This window comes from Podarcis gaigeae (assembly GCF_964106915.1).
Source record: "Podarcis gaigeae genome assembly, chromosome: 5".
NCBI lineage: Eukaryota > Metazoa > Chordata > Lepidosauria > Squamata > Lacertidae > Podarcis > Podarcis gaigeae.
In genome coordinates, this window is record NC_139681.1 from 44,280,894 (window position 1) to 44,299,599 (window position 18,706).

General features: G+C 38.8%; 1 protein-coding gene across 4 annotated transcripts in view; it reads right to left on the bottom strand.

Moving 5' to 3' along the window:
* Window positions 1-18,706, bottom strand: part of DOCK1 (dedicator of cytokinesis 1) — a 371,865-nt gene that overhangs the window by 275,696 nt on the left and 77,463 nt on the right. For 2 of the 4 annotated variants that reach the window (XM_083740981.1, XM_083740982.1), the window contains exons 12-18: window positions 16,301-16,380; window positions 14,655-14,780; window positions 12,184-12,308; window positions 10,830-10,928; window positions 6,420-6,492; window positions 3,574-3,677; window positions 2,869-3,052 (exon numbers count right to left, since the gene is read on the bottom strand). In XM_083740981.1, coding sequence (XP_083597107.1) covers window positions 2,869-3,052; window positions 3,574-3,677; window positions 6,420-6,492; window positions 10,830-10,928; window positions 12,184-12,308; window positions 14,655-14,780; window positions 16,301-16,380 — 791 coding nt within the window. Of the gene's footprint in view, window positions 1-2,868; window positions 3,053-3,573; window positions 3,678-6,419; window positions 6,493-10,829; window positions 10,929-12,183; window positions 12,309-14,654; window positions 14,781-16,300; window positions 16,444-18,706 lie in introns of all 4 variants that reach the window. The other 2 variants (XM_083740979.1, XM_083740980.1) reach the window with 1 other exon arrangement.

An 18,706-nucleotide genomic window follows, 5' to 3' on the forward strand; every position in this document is an offset into this window, starting at 1 on the left:
CCTGTCATTCAAACATCACTAATGCAGTATTAGGATTATGTCAGGGAAGGGCAATGTATGCAATGTTATGATTCCAGCTATACAGTTCTAAACATACCGGTAATATTTGCAAGGATTGCAGGTCAACTGGTAGAACAATGGATTATAATCCATATTTAAAATACAATGCTGCCCCATGAACCTCTATTTAAAAGCCAGTACAGTCCTTTATGGCATGAAAAGATAGGATTAGTCTTTGATTTTTGTTGTTCTGCCAGGATGAAGAAAGCATAGGGGCTGCAAATGAAATATTAGGGAGGCTTTCTACTAATCAGTATGGGATGCCCTGAAACATTTGACTTTTAAAATTAATTAGGAAGAGAAACATTAGGTTGAAAAATAAACTTTTTAGACCATTGCCATATAAAAACAAATTCAACATGTTGAGCTTCCCAAGATCCTACCACAATTAGCTGAATATATACAAAAATGTGTCTGCAAAAATGTGCTTAGGACTCAGCACTTATGCAGTATACAATCCAGTGCAAACATACATTCAGATCAACTGACATATGGAATGTGTAACAGCTCAATTTCAAAGATGCTAAAAGTAACCATAAAACCTTACTTAACATACTGAATAAACTTGACAGAAAGAGTACAGGAGAACTTCAAAAATGAAGAAATTACTCTCTAAAGTCAATTATGGTTTTGTCTACCAATAAAGGCAGCATCAACACAGACTTATTGTCAGCTTTAACACATGAATTACAAATGTAAGTATTTGTTTAAATATTGAAAATGCTTTAAGAATTACCATTGCCTCAACAATGCATGAAAATCATTGTGGAGCTGAACACTGCAAAATAACACTGCAAAATAACAAAAGCTTTTCCTTAAATGTCACATATGTCAATCAGATCCAAAAAACATGAGGCAGTTGCCAAAAATGGCAGTCAGATGTCAGATTTCCATCTCACCAAGAATAACAATTTATCCAATGTCCAGATATCATTACCTGTGCATTTCTTCAACCCAGCTGAACAGTAAAACCACCTATGTTCATTCCTTAATTTTCTAATACAATTTTTAAGAGAACTGTTTATCTAGAAGCTGGTCATCAAAGGTTCTTATTTGCTTTCCTGAACAGCAGTTCCCTATCAACTCCAACCCCTGCATTACAAGCTATTGGGAGTACTTCTTTATTTCTTTTCCCTAAATTCATAATCATATCCTGAAGCAAGAGTATTGCTTCTAACAAAGGTCCCAGTGAACATCTAAAAGGAAAAAAGTGGGGAAGGAGATAACAAAATAATAAATGTGATTAAAAAAATATTTATGGGTATAATTATTCTAGAACAGGCACACCATCTACATGCAGAGCACTTAACATGAGACTCAGGAAAGCTGTTTCTCAGAGAACTGCAGAATGATGGGTTTATCAACATGCCCCCACATAATCCTCATTCAGTTCTCCTCCTTGTCTGGGTACCTATTATAACCACAGGGTGTTTGTACAAAGTGGGAGTGGGAAAGAGAGGTATCTATTAAGCGCCACTAATCCAAGTCCTTTCCTTGAGGATGCAGGTGAAATCGTACAAAGAATAAACAGATTAAACAGAGTACCATTTTATCTTTGGGGTTTCAGTTCAAACTGTTTGTGTGATTTCAATTTGCATTTTGTGAACCAAGTTGTGGGAATCTGTGGCTAAAAAGCATGCTTAAATAACACATCCATGTTGAATTCCAACAAGGCAGATGTGTTGTTGATGGGTGGTTCTCATGTCAGGGAATTTCAGAAAACTACCTGTAGAGTCTTGCATTCCCCCTGAAAGACCAGTTACTCCTGAATTCAGCTTTGTCACTCAAGGCTCAATTGGTTTCCATGGCTAGGAATATCTACTTTTAGCTATGCATGGTTCACCAACTATGGTCTTTCCTAGGCTGGCATAGCCTGACCACACTGGCCAATACCCTGGTTAGAGTACCATAATGTGTTCTACATGGGGCTCTTCTTGCCACAAGAGTTTTGAACAACACAGTGAAAAAACATCATAGAACACCAGCTTCCCAGGAGCTGTTCTGGGTGTCTACTTGCTACTGTGCCCAATTTAAAGTGTGATCTGCAGGGGCAGCTTCTCTTATGATCTGTCAACCAGTATGGCCTGTTGTAAATGTGACTCAGATTAGGGACTTCTCTGTAGCGGCTTTCTGTTTGTAGAACTCCGTCTCACCTATTTCCCCTCAGTTTATATTTCTTTTTTTACATCAGTGTATCTTTTCATACATTTGGTGATGGATTATAAGAATGTTTTATGCTTGCTGCTGAACTGTGTTTCTTTTTTTTCAAATCTAAAGGTAAAGCAAGTTAACAAGATTAATTGCTATGAATAAAATAAATTTATAAGAAACATGCCCTCCTAAAATACATCAGATTTTGAAATATTTTGAAGTAATGGATTGCCACTGATCCCCTCTATACTCTTCTTCTTGGATAAAACAAAATCAGAAGTCCAATAAGAATAAGAATAATACTGTCATAGATAGGCCCTTACCAATAGAAGTTCAAATATAGCTAGGAAAGTTGAATATTACTCAACTATCTCCTAAACATTGTTTTTTCTTCTGCCATTTTCACTTATTATTTTCAAGAGTGTGCACATCATTTAGATAAATACAATGCAACTGATAAGACTTTACAGAAGGTCAGTCACCCAACGTTTGCAAGAAATCCATATTTTTTAAATATAAGGTCCATGACCAAAAGATGTTTCCCAACCCAGGAGTATCATAAAGGAGACTCAACTTGAACAAACAGCTGCCTGTATTATTATACTTTGCAAATGCAAGGCGGTTGTTTTTATTCTAGGATGTGATAATCTTCCTCACCATTTTGAGTTAGCTTCGTTGAACAAACTAGAGTAGAAATCTGAAAGGAATCTTTACTGATGGTGCAGCTTCCAAGGTTTTGCATGCCCTTGCCAGCCGTTGAGTGACCTTTTTCCTCCAATTCTATTTTAGTAGAGGGCAAGCTTAAGTAAGTCGAAAAATCTTCTAGCTTCTTTGCTTCTGCCTGCAACATTATTCCAATAAAATGCAAATATTAAGTATAGCTGCTGAAAACATTTTTTATTCTGCATTTAATCACAGCTTATTTCATTTTAAATGAGACTACAACTTGAAGACACTTTCTCCCTCAAAGCTTTCAAAGAGTAGATCAAAAACATGTCACACAGCAAAATTAATGGCTTTTCAACACCTGTTAAACCCACCAATATTCCAAGTTACCTACCTAGAGGGAAGGATGAACAAAAAAGGAAAATGTTTCACATTATCCATTAGAAAAGCTCCAAACTAAGCTCTAAACTAAGAAAGCATAGTGGGCTCAGTAAGTTGTTTTATTTTTTTTCTTAAGCAGCTGTACAAAAGTGAAGTTTCACTCTTCTTCCTTATAACCTACATTATTTTTCTGTTACTAAGGGAATAACATCTGAATATAGGCAAAAGCTATACTTCTACATCACACTGTACAAAATAACTATTCCTTAAATATTTGTATTCTCAAAGTACTGCAGCATATGGTTAGAATAATACCTTGTACACTATAAGATCATGCTCTCCATCCCGTAGTGTTGTTCCATCATATCTCATCAATTTAACAAACGCCAGGGCAAATATTTTCTCAGATTTATCTTTGGCTGTTTAAGTACAGAAACATATTGTAAATCAATGATAATGACTACAGATGAAGACATTCAAGAATGCAGACACAGGTTGTTCTAATGCCACACATGAAGTCTAGTAAATAACCTTATGTTAAATAAGGCTGTGTGTCCAGAATAAACTGGAAATTAAGAAATACAGGGTATATCCACTTGCCTGTTTGCACTCACAGAATGCAATGTATAAAAGTCTTCTATTAAAAATGGCTTCACGATTAAACTCAACCCCCAGCACTATGCGCCAGATTGCAATGAGATGTATACGTAACAGTGACCCGGATGTGCCACTCCACATAAGGCAGCTCATGAGAAGTTATCCACATTTCCCAGCAAGGCATCCACATTCAAATGCCTAGAAGACCAGCTGCACAAGTTATTTACCAAATCCCTGATTAATGGAACAAAAGGAGTAGAATAGTGAGCTCATGCTCCTTTATGCCTCCTCCTCAATCTCCAAAATTACAAAATACAGGCAGGGCCCTTGGGCCCTTTGCACACCCTTAAATTGGCTCTCTCTTGCTATGTGGTATTCTGGCCCTGGGCCCATCATAAGACTATACAGTAGCACAGGAATAGCCAACATGTATCGGTCAGATGTTGTCATCTGTAAATCCTATCAGCATGCCTAATGATTGGAGATAATGGAAGTTGTACTCCTAAACCTCTGTAGGACACCATGTTGGCTACCCATACACTACGTGGCACAAGACATAAGGGCTAGAGCAGTTTTTCCAAACCTGGTGCTCTTTGGATATTTTGAACTACAACTCCAGACAATGTAGCCAATAATCTGGAATGATGGGAATTGTGATCCAAAACATGTGAAAAGCATCACTTTAGGAAGTCTGGGCTACAGTGTGCTTATTAATCTTCAGGCAGCTTCATACGCTCATGAGAAAGATTATTCAAGAATGTACACATGAAGAAAAAGTGCTGCGAAAAAGAATTATTATAACCAGGTTAGAAATACTTACTTTCTAAGATACTGGTTCTTTACTCCTTAAAGGAAGTTTCTGTGATAGTGTTTAACTAACTGCAAACAGTATTATTTATTCCAGACTATCTCAACTTCTTATGCAGAATGAAATTCAAGTGCTACACCCAATTTAACCAACCTGGACCCTGCAATCATAATGTGAGGCCCTTCTTTGTGTGCCTCCTCCACGAGAGGTCCTGAGGGGGGCTTCCCATTTGTGGAATGCTTTTCCTGAGGAAGCTTGCCTGGTGCCTTCATTGTATATCTTTAAGCACCAGGCAAAAATATTTCTCTTCAATCAGGCCTCGGACTGATTAATATTCTATGGCCTTTTAAATGTGTTTCTGGGAGGGGGTGTTATTGGCTTGTTTCTATTTTTGTTTATTATGTATTTTGTATTCTCATTTTTTATTTTTATGTTGTGACCACCTTGCGATCTTCAGATGAAGGGCAGTATACAAATTTAAATAATAATAATAATAATAATAATAATAATAATAATGTCTGTTCTTAAAGCCTATCTTCCTCAATTTCTTAAGAAAGAAAGCACTTTGGGGGGTGCTGTGATTTCAGGATCTTTCCCCACAACCCCTTAAAACACTCTATCTTTATAATAATGTAAGGAAAGCCCGAAATATAATCTACACAGCAGTAAAGTTCATGTTTCCTTTTGGGTCAACAGCTGAACCCAATGAGCCTATAATCAGCTACTTCCATTTTCTCTCATTAATAATAAAAGAACCCGCTGGTGTGAGTTCAAGGAAGCAAAGTGACAGGGCAAGCAGATGAGAAATAGAGACAGAACGGCAACACTCATCAACCCTATGGCAGTCCAAAAAATATATGAAAAAGCGCTGTGGCAGTCCTGAGTCTTAACCCATAATGAATGCAATAACCCAAAGCTCAATAGGTCTGGCCACCCATGAACTGCTGCAAAGTAATGTGACTGCTTCCTACTGAATCAATTTGTAGTTCAGTCTCATAAATATGACAGTAATTTGCCGCATATTGTTTTTCATTAGTGAAACTGTTAAATATTCTATTAAAGGAAGCACTACTTTCATTCTTATGACTAATTTTTATATCAAAATAGCAGCTTTTAATTACACAAGCATTATCCATTATGGAGTAGGTGTCAAATATTACAAGTTCTTAAATACATTCAAGTGAAGGTTACACGATTAAAGCTTTGATTCTTATGCTGATGGCGTAATGAAAATTCAAACTGCAACCCTTCAGAAAATACAAGCACATTAGTTAAGAGAGCCAGTCTAACTCAAGCACACAAGCCATGCTTTTTTTAAAAAAAACTTATAAATTGTGAGAAATTAAAAGTCCACACAAGCCAGATACAGGGAACGTAAAAAATATCAAACTTTAATCAGAACATTATCATAAGCCTGATGGAGTCGGCACTGGGCTAACAAGTAAGTTACTTGCAAGCATTCCTCACAATTGAACTTCACGACCAATAAGGATCACACAAATGCAAGCAAGCTAGTTTATTTTCCCCATAAAAATATCCTTACTTACCTGCCAGCACCCACTGTTGACAACTGACTCACTTGTGGAAATGCAAAGGGGAGGAAAGTATAGCAAAAGTCAGCTAAAGTGAGGTCAGAGGGAAAGGGCCCAAATTCAGAAAGAAAAAGGACTCCAAATCATTAATAAAAATTAAACAGAGACTTCCTTAAAGTAAACACAGACACTACAAGTAAAATGAGCAGGGGAGAAGTACTCACAGTCCTGGGATGACCTGTGCCGAAAGGTAAACCTTAAGTGACTGCGGTTTACATCTTCAATGGGAATTGCAACCTTCACAAAAGAAAATGTACACATCCATTTATTTGTAAAAATATTTATACGCTACCAACTCTCATAAAATATCAAGGTGGCGGGCAACAAAACTTATAAAAACATAAAAAAAAGACAAGATTGTAATTAAAGTGCCTGCCTAATCAAGAAAGAAACCTGCAGTTTAAAAGACAGAGAAGTGTTTACAACTTGGAAGAGATAGATTCTAAGTTATAAAAACTTTTTTACATCCTTGCCTGCAGGCATTCTCCACTTGCCACAAATCTGATGCAATGAAGAAGGCATGTAAATAGCTATGCAGCTATTTCAAAATAGTTTTTTTCAAGTATGTTTTTTAAATACTTACTGCAGTTTTAGAAACTGTATTAGTAAACAGAAAAACAGCATCAGTCTTATTCAATGCATTATTATTTATAGAGCAAAAAAATATATGTGATTTTTCATAACTTTAAAGAAGCAACCTGTCCTGTATACCACAAGGTAAAGGTAAAGGTACCCCTGACTCTTAGGTCCAGTTGTGGACGACTCTGGGGTTGCGGCGCTCATCTCGCTCTTTAGGCTGAGGGAGCCGGTGTTTGTCCACAGACAGCTTCCGGGTCATGTGGCCAGCATGACTAAGCCACTTCTGGCGAACTAGAGCAGCACACAGAAACACTGTTTACCTTCCTGCCAGAGCTGTACCTATTTATCTACTTGCACTTGACATGCTTTCGAACTGCTAGGTGGGCAGGAGCTGGGACCGGGCAACGGGAGCTCACCCCGTAGCGGGGATTCGAACCACCGACCTTCTGATCGGCAAGCCCTAGGCTCAGTGGTTTAAACCACAGCACCACCTGCGTCCCTTATACCACCAGTACTTTTATGGAATATAGGGGGAAACTGACCAAGACCATCTATTAACTTTTTACTGAGGTATAACTCTGACTTTGGACTCAGCCCACTTGGGATCTCCCCATATAGCATATAGGCACAAGGTAAAATCATGTTTGCTCCTTTCAGCTTCTATTTTAGTGGTTCTATCCCTTTAGTTGATTTTTCTGAATGATTTTACGGGATCTGGTTTTAGAGTTTCCTGTTGCTGGTTTTTAATTCTTCTCAGTTTAATGTTGTTATTGTTGTTTTAAAAAATGCACGTTATAAGCTGCCTTGAGCATGTGGTGTTTTTTAAAATGGAAATAGTGTGGAAATTTTCATTTAACAAAATAAACACATAACTTTGTTCCACAATGCAATGTAGAGTCTGAAAAAGTCAGTTAAAATGAATCAGCTTAACTATGTCCTAACTCAGTCTGGGACATCAGTTAAAAGGTCTGGATGCAGGTGAGCCCCTTGAGAACAAAATACTCATGATTCAAGCACAACTGCGCTAAGAAAACAAGCTGTGAAATCATTTCTGAATGCCCACCTTGAAAAATATATTAAACTAAGACCACTTGTTTGAGCTATAATACCAAAACAAATATACTTCGTTCCATCTTGCCTTTCCTCCAGATCAGAGCACTGGATGGCTTAAAGCACAGCCTGAGATGTAATTCTATATTGTTTTGATACTGTACCCAGAGGTATAACTCAGGGATATGGAGCAGGCCTTCCTCCCATGCCTTAAAGCCTGGTAATACCAGAGGGGGAAATAAAATAATACCTCACACTGTCAGCTTTCAGCTCTACAGACCAATAAGGAATGAGTGCTATCATTTGCTGCAGAACTTTACAACAGTCACAAGCAGGCCAGACAGATTCTAGTGTTTTGACGCTCCTCAATTTTGGGAGCTATGTTCACCTTGTCTACCTTGACATTTACATCACACCTGTTCCATCAATCCATATACGCACTCTTTGATCCAGCAGCTCAGTTTTGTTGCTGTCCATATCTATCAGAACTGTCAATTCAATTTAACTTTTGTCTCACCAACATTTGCCCTTCCTATTCAATTGTTTCTCTTCATTTATCACATCCCTATTTCATAATAATATACTATCCCCTGCCCAAATGTCAGAACACTTCATGTAAGTATAAATAACCCTATGCAGATATTTGTTTCCATATAAGATTGCATTTGTTTAGCACATGTTATCACCCTCACTCTTTCATATTATAATTTTCCCCCCTAATGTACCATTTTTGCCGCCTAACTAAGATTTTATTCACTAGAAAAATCAGATCATCCAACTTCAGATGTACTTCCAAGATGGGGAAAGAGGTTTAAATCCCTTAGTTTGTGCCTGTGTTGCCTCAAAAGCAGTATCTGTAGATGTTAGATATTCCTTTTAAAATACAGAGAAAGTGTGTGGAAGGGAACCCACTGTGCAGGAAGTGAAGTTAAGGCAGCTGCCATGTGTAACACCCAAGTGGCTTCCTGGGCGTTGCCAAAGGTTAATTTGCACTATTATTTAGTATCAGTCCCTCTTCAATGCCATCAAGGACATTTTCCCGCTATCATGTGCCACATCTACCTCCCCATAGGGATTGACACCTACAGTTAAGCTTTGGAGCTGCCACAAAGCAGTAGCAGAGCACATGCTTTGAACGCAGAAGGTTCTTTGTCTATGATCTTGGAGATCTGCTGCCGGTCAGGGTAGATAATGCAGAGTTAAATGAACAAATTGTCTGACTTGATAAAAGGCAGTTTCCTATGACAAGCCTGTTGCCTTGACTACCTACATTCTGCTTTTCCAGTGCTACACATACATTCCTTCACTTTCATGCCAAAACTTGGCTGCTTATATTTTAACTCTGCTTCACCATTTCAATTACTTTTTCCTTCATTCCTTCCATGGCACTGAGCACAAATCTTACTACCATAAAAAGTTCCCGCAGAAACCTACTGCTGTCAAGCTCCTGGACCTCCTGCTTTTGTTAATAGAATTCAGATATTCTCCTTTCAATTATTTATACAGTGGTACCTCAGGTTACAGACGCTTCAGGTTATGTGATTTCAGGTTGCGCACTGTGCCGAACCCGGAAGTACCAGAACAGGTTTCGGCACTCACGCATGCGCAGAAACACTGAATTGCACTTTGCGCGTGCTCAGAAGACCTAATCGTGACCCGCGCATGTGCAGACACAGTGCTGCAGGTTGCAAACGGTGCGGGTTGCGAACGTGCCTCCCCCACGGATCCCGTTTGCAACCCAAGGTTCCACTGTATCCAGAATTCATGTGTTCTGCTCACATTTCCCCCCAGCCATCAAATAGTTCTCTAGATACTAAATTTCTTCCAACTCAACAGCCATCTGACAGAATGCCCTATGGTTGTAACTTCATCAAATGCACATGCAAATACAGAAGTAGCTGCATTCAGACAAGATGCTAAACCATAGTTCAGTGTTACAAGAAAAGCCTAACTGAGCTCTGGACTATTGTTTCCCCCTCCCACTGTGCACAAAAGCAGACCAAAAGTTCCTATTTTCATTTCATATTAACTGCTGAACCCTAAGAAATTACTAATCTTATCTTTGAATAGTTGAAATAAGCCAGCTTTATAAACTGTGGTTTGACTTTACTATCCATAGTAAAGATAGTAAATGTAAAGGACCCCTGTACAGTTAAATCCAGTTAAAGGCGACTATGGGGTGCGGCGCTCAACTCGCTTCAGGCTGAGGGAGCCAGTGTTTGTCCACAGACAGCTTTCCAGGTCATGTGGCCAGTATGACTAAACTGCTTCTGGCACAACGGAACACCGTGATGGAAGCCAGAGCGCACGGAAACGGCATTTACCTTCCCACCGCAGAGTTACCTACTTATTTACTTGCACTGGCATGCTTTCGAACTAGGTTGGCAGAAGCTAAGACAACAGAGCAAGCTGTGATTAATCTAGAATTGAAGAAAAAGTTTCCTTAAGGCTGTGGTGGTGGTGGTAGAGGAGGAGGAGGAGGGATATGTGATCCCAGGCCTGAATTTTAAAACTGTTCTCCTTTGGGTTTATAGTAATATTAATATACATTGCTTTTACAATAGTTAGCATTTGCTTTGGTAAACTGCTATTGCAATTCTAGTTTCATTAACAATGTATGAGAAATCCCAATAATTTCACAGTGCTTTTGTGCAGTTTACGATAATACATTTTTATCTTACATTGCAATCATTTGCTTTACTGTTCAGTTTTCTAATTCAAAAGAGGTGAAAGACAGATGTTGGAATAATTCTGTCAAAGCTGTCTTAACCAGAAGACCGGGAGATAAATACATTCAGTCAATGTCTTCATCTATGTTGTTTCTTAGCAACCTTTAAACATTCTCTGGCATAGATACCTCTTTTGTCTGACAGCTATATAGCAAGTCTATCAACTGGATTCTCTCTTACTCAATTTTTTTAAAGGACTCCTAACACTGGACATACCTTTACAGTTTCAAACCAGCGAGGTTGTTTTACTTGGTAATATATCACAGACTTATATTCTGAAAGCGCTTCATCTCCAGCACCAGGAAAAATGACATTCTTTTAAAAAGAAAGAAGGAAATAGTACACATTATACAATTTTTACTTGCATGTATAAACAAATGCTATTGTTACACTTAATAAGAAAACACAAGGGGGAAACGTTGAAAATTCATGTCACCAGCTTCAGCAGGGTGACAGGGAAACAATGGGCAGGAAATGGTTTTGTCATATCTGAAACAGAAAACTTCCATTCAAAAAAATTAAATTCTGCTGTTAATTCTGACAACTGTTTCCTACATATTCTGACACACACTCGGAAGATACAGGAATATCAGGATTGGTATATGGGTCAACTGACCAGACGAATACTGTCAATTCACTGTCTACCATTTGACACCAGTAGGAGATTGTCAAATATTCCACTAAACCAAGGATGCCACTGTGTGGGTGGCAACTTACTGTTTTCATTTCATTATGTTGTTGATTGTTAGCAATGGCAGAGTGCAGGCTTCCTGTCCCCTAAAGATGGAGCCGTCAGAACAAAACACAGCAGCATAGCAAATCTTCTCCTGCTAACCACCTGCTTTAACTGCAGGCAACTCCAAACAGGAACACAGATAATCACCAGTGACTAATCTCTGAATATGACCACCCATGATTCTATCTTGTTTTCCACAGAACCCAGCGAGTATTCCCGGCTTGTTATCTAGCTGCCCGCTCCATAAAGTTACTGAGGGAGGTCTATATTAAAGTCTAGAAAAAAACAGCGGCTCTTGATAGAACTTGAAGTACTAGCTGAAATAAAACATATGACATGCTGTTCCAAGTTTGCACATGCTGTTCCTGTTCGCACAGCACAGGAAGCCAAACTATGTCTTAGTGAAACACTTATAAACGTGCAGTCTCCTTCTTGGAGAGGAGCTTGCAACCAGGGTTAGGCTCTCTCCTTACTAGCCACAAGCTGCAGCCAAGAACAAACTTTGGCAACGGTACGTTGTTAGTGTGGAGAGAGCTTAACCAGTCCTGATCCAGAAAACATGTTAAGCCAAAGGGGACTGGGGCACAGCAAAGCAGCTGTGCAAGATCCTATCCAGGAGTCCATATGCCATAGAATTGCCATGCACAGTGAACCGGGTCATTAAATAATGGAGTCAGGAAATGCAAAACTCTTTTCTGATGGTGTACATTAATGCTTTACAAATACCAAAATATTTGGCAATATTTGATCACATCCTACTTTGACCAGTCATAAGCCATACACTAAGGAAAAGGTTTAGAATTAGCATGGGAAATAAACCAGCACACAACATACCTCCAATTTTTTGCCATCTTCGTCATAAACAGATACTGTAACCTCTACATTCTTTGCTGTGGTTTTACTGCCTTTGTCAAAATCTCCTTGAACTAATGTGACATAGATATCATTACGGACATCACCTGAGGCAGAGAGAAAAAGAAAGCAAAACGATTAGTACAGCATTTTACGGTCTATCAATAAATAGAAAACAAATTTTAAAATTCCTATGATTTATATCTTCTTAATTTAACCTACTCTTCAGTGTTAGGGCTCCAGTCCTATGAAAATTTCAAGAGTTCAGTTGTGAAGTAGAAGTTTTATTTACTCATAAGGTATGCATATGGGTGGGTGGGTGTATTCAAATGCAAGTACACCTGGTACAACTGCACCTCAAAGCTGCAAGTGTTCCTGGATGACACTTTATTTGAATCGACTTCAATCTGGGTTTAGGCCTGGTATGGGGACAGGATCAGCCTTGGCCGTCCTGATGCAGAATGCAGTGCCTAGACTGTTGGACTGGGCAGATAGACAACAGTATGTGACATCTCTGCTAAAACATCTACACTGGCTGCTCATATGCTTCCAGGCCAGGTCCTTGTGCTAATACGCAAAGCTCTGAATAATTTGGATCCGGGATATTTTAAGAACAGACTGAATCCTTCTATACCAGCTTAATGACTGAGATTATATAGATCAGTGTTTCCCAAATGTTTGTCTCCAGCTGTTTTGGGACTACAATTCCCATCATCCCTGACCACTGGTCTTGCTTGTTTAGGGATGATGGGAGTTGTAGTCCAAAAACAGCTGGAGACCCGAGTTTGGGAAACACTGATATAGATGAGCACTGCAAGTTGCTCCCTGTGCTACAGATGCCCAACTTGTCTCAACTAGAAGTTGGGTATATCATGTCACCGGTCCTGTGCTATGGAACACTTTTCCAGCAGAGATCTGGCACGCATCCTCATTTTTGACTTTCCGGCATCTCCTGAAAACTTTCCTCTGCAAAAAGGCCTTTGCTGCTGTTTAATTTTTAAGTAGGCAGGCACCTTAATGATTATCTGTACTTTAAAGAAAAATATTTGATGTTTGACAGTGAACACCACCTTGACATTTTATGAAATGATAGTATAGAAATACTTCTATAAATAAATAGTATTTCGTGTGACTGTATGCGTGCTTTTTGATTTGAGGCTGCATGTATTCAAAACAACGCAAGTTTAGGTAAAAGTTTCAAAATTTATCATCCAAGATAAACAGAACGTTTTGGTTTTGACAAATCAGCTCCAATCCACATTCTACTCTGGAAATAAATTAATGCCTGCTATATATAACAAACAAAAATGCCTAATGATGCAGCACTCTCATAAACAATAATGGAAACTGAGTTATACCAGAAAGAAGGACAAATTCCTAAACAAATTCTGATTTGATCATAAGCAGAGAGGATTACTTGTTAACAAAGCACATAGCAAAGAATGCTAAGATTTAGCATTCTTGAGTACTAGAAGCCTTTGAATCCTGAGAACTGCCCTTCCTTCTTGCCCCATTCTTGAGTCTGGAAGAAATGTTGTTGAATGCTCTATTCTCTTCTCTATATTCAAAGGGCTTCCTCAGCATCGCTTTCTACTTATTGATTCTTAATGAGCCTGAGTACCTATAAATATCTCCAGGTCACCTTCCATTTATTTTCCTGAAGAGTTTAAATCTGCATTTATGGCTTGCTTATATTTGCGTCTTATCTCTGCTTCTACCCTTCTTATCTCTTGCAGCTAACCTTCTTGTCAACTTCCTTCCCTTCAGCTTTTCTGGCTCAGGAGGCCTAATTCTGCCATCACTTTCTGTCCTCAAATGCATACAATTGCTTGGTCCAGTTGGTTAACTTTCCTACAATGCCTATCCCATCTTCAGAATTTTTGGTGTTGTTATTAATGAAATGTAATTGAAAAGGTATAAATGCTCCTCAATTGAGTTAAATGTTTTTGTTTATAAACCTGGACTAAACGAACAAAGCAAGCATTTCTCAAAAAATACTGAGTAAATATTTTTGCAAAGATGTTCACACATCTGTATGCAATAATGGATAAGCTACACATTTGATAGCCCATTTGGACACGCAAGCAACAGAGCCGCTTTTGAAGTCTGCCTTTATTGCTTCATAGATTCATTTATAACATACATTAAAAACCCAAGTACTCAAAACACACCAGGAATCTGAGTTTTGAAACAAAATGAACTAGACGTTCCACCATCTGTGCACAGTTAGTCCACAGTGTTTACAATAGTGCTACTACATTATTAATAAAGAGTCTGAAAGTAGATTGAAAATATAATTTTAAAGCCAAATCTCACACAAACACTAAAAAAAACCAAAACCAAGTCAATTCATACTTTCCCATGAACTGCTTCTTATTCACCTTGAAGAAAAGAACATTAACAACATCTCCAATATTTTAGGCGCATCAGATCAAGAATTTGTTGAAGCTTACCAGGCATAATAATCTCAGGAAACCCCATTTTGCGAGCCACAGCTGTGGTTCTATCAACTAAGTGAGGGAATTCTTTTCTTATCTGATGAATATCTCCCGGAAGAAGCTTCAACGTTACCCATAAACCTGTAGCATTAAGTACAATACATTAGTTCAGAAAAGCTGTTTATAAAACGGTATTCTTCAAGTGCAAAACAATCTCTTAACATTTCCTTAACCTTTGGTGATAATAAGGTGACAGAGCATCTAATTACACAAGCCCTTCTGAATCAGACAAAAGGACTACCTTGTCCAGCATCCTGATTAGCACAGTGGCCACCCAGGTACCACAAGAAGGATGTCAGCGCATAGCACTCTCCCACTTGTGGTCATAAGAAACTGGAACTTAAGAGGAACACCACCTCAGATACTGTTGGAAATATAGGAATTGCAGCCATTGGTGGCTTTAACAAATGCATGGGGATAAAGCCATCTAAAGTGGGGGCCATCCATCACCATATTATGTGGAAGCAAATGCCACAGTTTTATCTATTGCTGTGTAACTAGTCCTTTTCTATTTCTTACTTGAATCTCTCATCGTTCAGTGATCCCAGGTGGGTTGCTATTATTATTAATAATAATAATTTATTTAATGCCTGCACTTCACTTCCTATTATGTGAGAGATGGGAAAGATTGCACTCTTGAAAAGTATCACTATTTGGTAAAGAAGAACCTTAGAAAAGGTGAGCAGAGAAGGTATGTAGTAGAGTTGGGTTACTCTTTTCACACCCCCTCATAAGCAAACCTGCAAGAAAAAGGTCAAATGCCTGTGGTGACTGAAGGAAGAAACAAAGTGACAGATGCAATTCTCACCATGAACGCCTCTCTTGTTGGCAATGGTGCCCACCTGAGAGGTGCCAAAACTGAGTTCCTGAAAATTCCAACTGGGGGAAAAAGCCATGATTCACATCTTTATGTGATAGGCTACATTCAAGCAATGGAAACAGGACCTTAGACAGGCACGCGTACATCTACCTCATCTACATCATCCTCCACCCAGGCAGGATCACATCTCATTCTAGCCATGCAAAAGCACTCAAGAATGGTGCAGAGCAGGGCAAGCGAGGGGAGATGTAGCATATCCTCGCAGGGTCCTGAAGGCTCAACAGAGATGAATGAAGGGCTACATTTGGCCCCTACGTTTATAGGTTTATAAACTAAATGCACACATACCTGCTATGGCAGGTCTTGGAAACTAAACAGCAAACATGGACGGAGTATTGTAGCATCTCGAAAAGATTAAGTGGAACTTGTTGCGTTTGGCACAACAGGCTAACACAGCTACCCAACTGGAAATGTTCACTATAAAGAGCAAGCAGTAACTCCCTAAAATAATAGATGTGCCGCATGATAGCGAAATGGCGCAAAGACTTGCGTGCAAAAGTACTAAAGTGCACATATCAAGAGTAGTTAAGACTTTCATCAGCTGAGTAATCAAACTTCCCAACGAAGCAAGGAGGTGCCCATGGGGGGGGAAAAGGCAATGTCACCATGCTGAACACAATTCAATCAATTCACTTCAGATTAATGTCAAAGTTATCAGACAAAATGGGAGGAATTACATCATTTCTAATGCTAACAGTGTAAAGTAAAGCGAAGTACCTACCCTGACCCTTGTGGTTAACTTCTTTAGCAGCAATCACTTTGTTTATTACAGTCTGAAGGAAATCATTCTCCCCTGCCACCCTGGGTGAAAAACGGGATGATATGTTCAACTGCTTGTGTCGAATGGCGTTATCCAAGGCTAGCCTGGAGGATGCACATGACGACCAACACCAAAAGGTAACAATGGATGGGGGACAGAAAACCAGAAGTCACAGTAACAAGAAACAGAGGAGCGTATCACATAGTTGACAAAGAGTGTTCATTAGTCAACACGAAGACGAAGGATAGGAAAGGGAACAACACAGACATAAGAAGATAATCAGGAAGATGTAAATCTAATTCAGAGAAGTAAAGCAAACTTGTGATTCTAGAAACGTACACCAGATCCCAGCTCTGTTTGCAGATGAAAGATGAAAAGCCTGAGAAATTACATATAAAATAACAAAACACCAAAATGTAAAACATACTAGTCCATGGAATGCTCGAGACTAGCTTCAGAAGTGACGTGAATTAAGCCGTAGCTTAATGAGAGTTAACAGAAGGGTGAAAAGCAAAGCTACTATGCACAGAAGTAGCTTCGAGCAAGAGAGAAAATAAGAGGAAATTCAAGAAACATTTTTACTATGGCTGAACAAGATGAAATTGAAGTTATAAATGAAATGCAGCATTTTGAAAAATCATATCTACTACGCCATAGTGCCATGTGACAGCCGTTGTGTTTGTATTCATTTCACTGGCTATGAAATAACCAGGATATGAAAAGAAAAATGCCAAGTGGCACAACAAAGGCACAACGTGAAAGGAGTAAGAAAAAATTTGCTTCGCATGTTCAGCTCTTAAGTCAACATTGGGAATGACAAAGCTATTCATCGCCAGTGCACGTTGCTCATTCCTGATGCAGAGTTTTTCTGAAGAGCATTTTAATCTACCATGGGAGAGGAGAGGGAAAAAGAAAAGAGAACCTTGGCGCATATTATTCTGCAACCTTTCAAAATTCTGATTTATGCATACTGCTATAAATCAGATTTAATGGAGCAAGAGACTTGTAAGCATTTCTCTAATATCTACTTTTCTTTATCCATAAATATGCATTGTCAGTGTTCATCCTCATCTCCCAATACACTTGTCGCAGCTTAGTTTATAACTGTCACAAAGTATGAATGGAAAGTACTCTTCTTTCAGGGTCCCTGAATTACACCTAACTTCATTTTAAACTACAATACTTTATTAACTTGTTATTAATCATAATTACTATAAAAACAAAAAATATGAAGGACCCATAAATTGTCACTGAGTATTGATGCAGCAATTGAATATTGTTTCATCTGCCCTCCAACATCCCACTTTCTTATTTTATCCAGGTTTCCACATAAATGTATTCAATGTTCTTATGTCTACTGTTTTTTTCTTTAAGCAGCATGTGTTACCAAAAGTACACCTGATTACAAACTGCGTAAGAAAATATTGCCAATGCCCACACAATGCATAACCACTGTCCACAATGTGTGTTATTTGGAGATTTGCTTATCTACTTCATGAAATTTATATATCACTTGACTGTAGAAAGAAATCTCAAAGTGGTTTTACAGAAATACTTAGGATTCACCCTGTCCTGTCAGTGGAAGCCCCATGCAAGGTCTTCCGCTTTACCTCCTCTCCTACCATGTGCCACCCCCTGCAAATTGGCTTGGGGGGCCCAAGAGTACCCTCAGAACAGTACATTGGGGGGAAGAGAGAGAGGAATCATTGCAAGCTACAACGCTTGGAAAAGTGAAACACTGAATTCCACCTTGAGTAAAGTGGTCAAAAGCATTCACCTGTAACCTGAAAGCCCCCAAAGAAGCAAACCCATTTCTCACACTGTGTCATCAAGATTCTGTATCGCTGCCCTTAATTATTCCCAGAGAACATAATGTACTTCAGTACCTACAGCTGCTCAACGCTCTCAACATCTCTACAAACTAGGAAACTCATGGTCAATTTAAATTTCTTATTCAGGCCTTGACTGCAGTCCAGACATTTCTGTGCATGCTAAACTCTTGGGAGTTATGTCAGGGCTCCCATCTATTTCAGTTGAGGTGACTAACCAACACACACAGCACCTTCCTTTCATCCAGAGAAATGGATGGGAAGCCCTTCCAAGTGGGGAGCTCTATAGCTAAATTGGAGCTTCCTTTCCCTTAAAATAACAATCTCGAAATAGCAGCAACAATTGCTTCCTTGTGAACTATACAGGTCAATTATACACCCAATGTGTCCTCGGCTTATGCACATCTACACAAGCAAAAAGCTACACAGAAGTTCAAAGCTTTCTGATTAATTTCCTCAACAAAACAGGCTAAAAATAAGTGACTTTATTGCTAATTTGCTGTAATATTTATAGCTGCCATACACAGTACTATTTTTC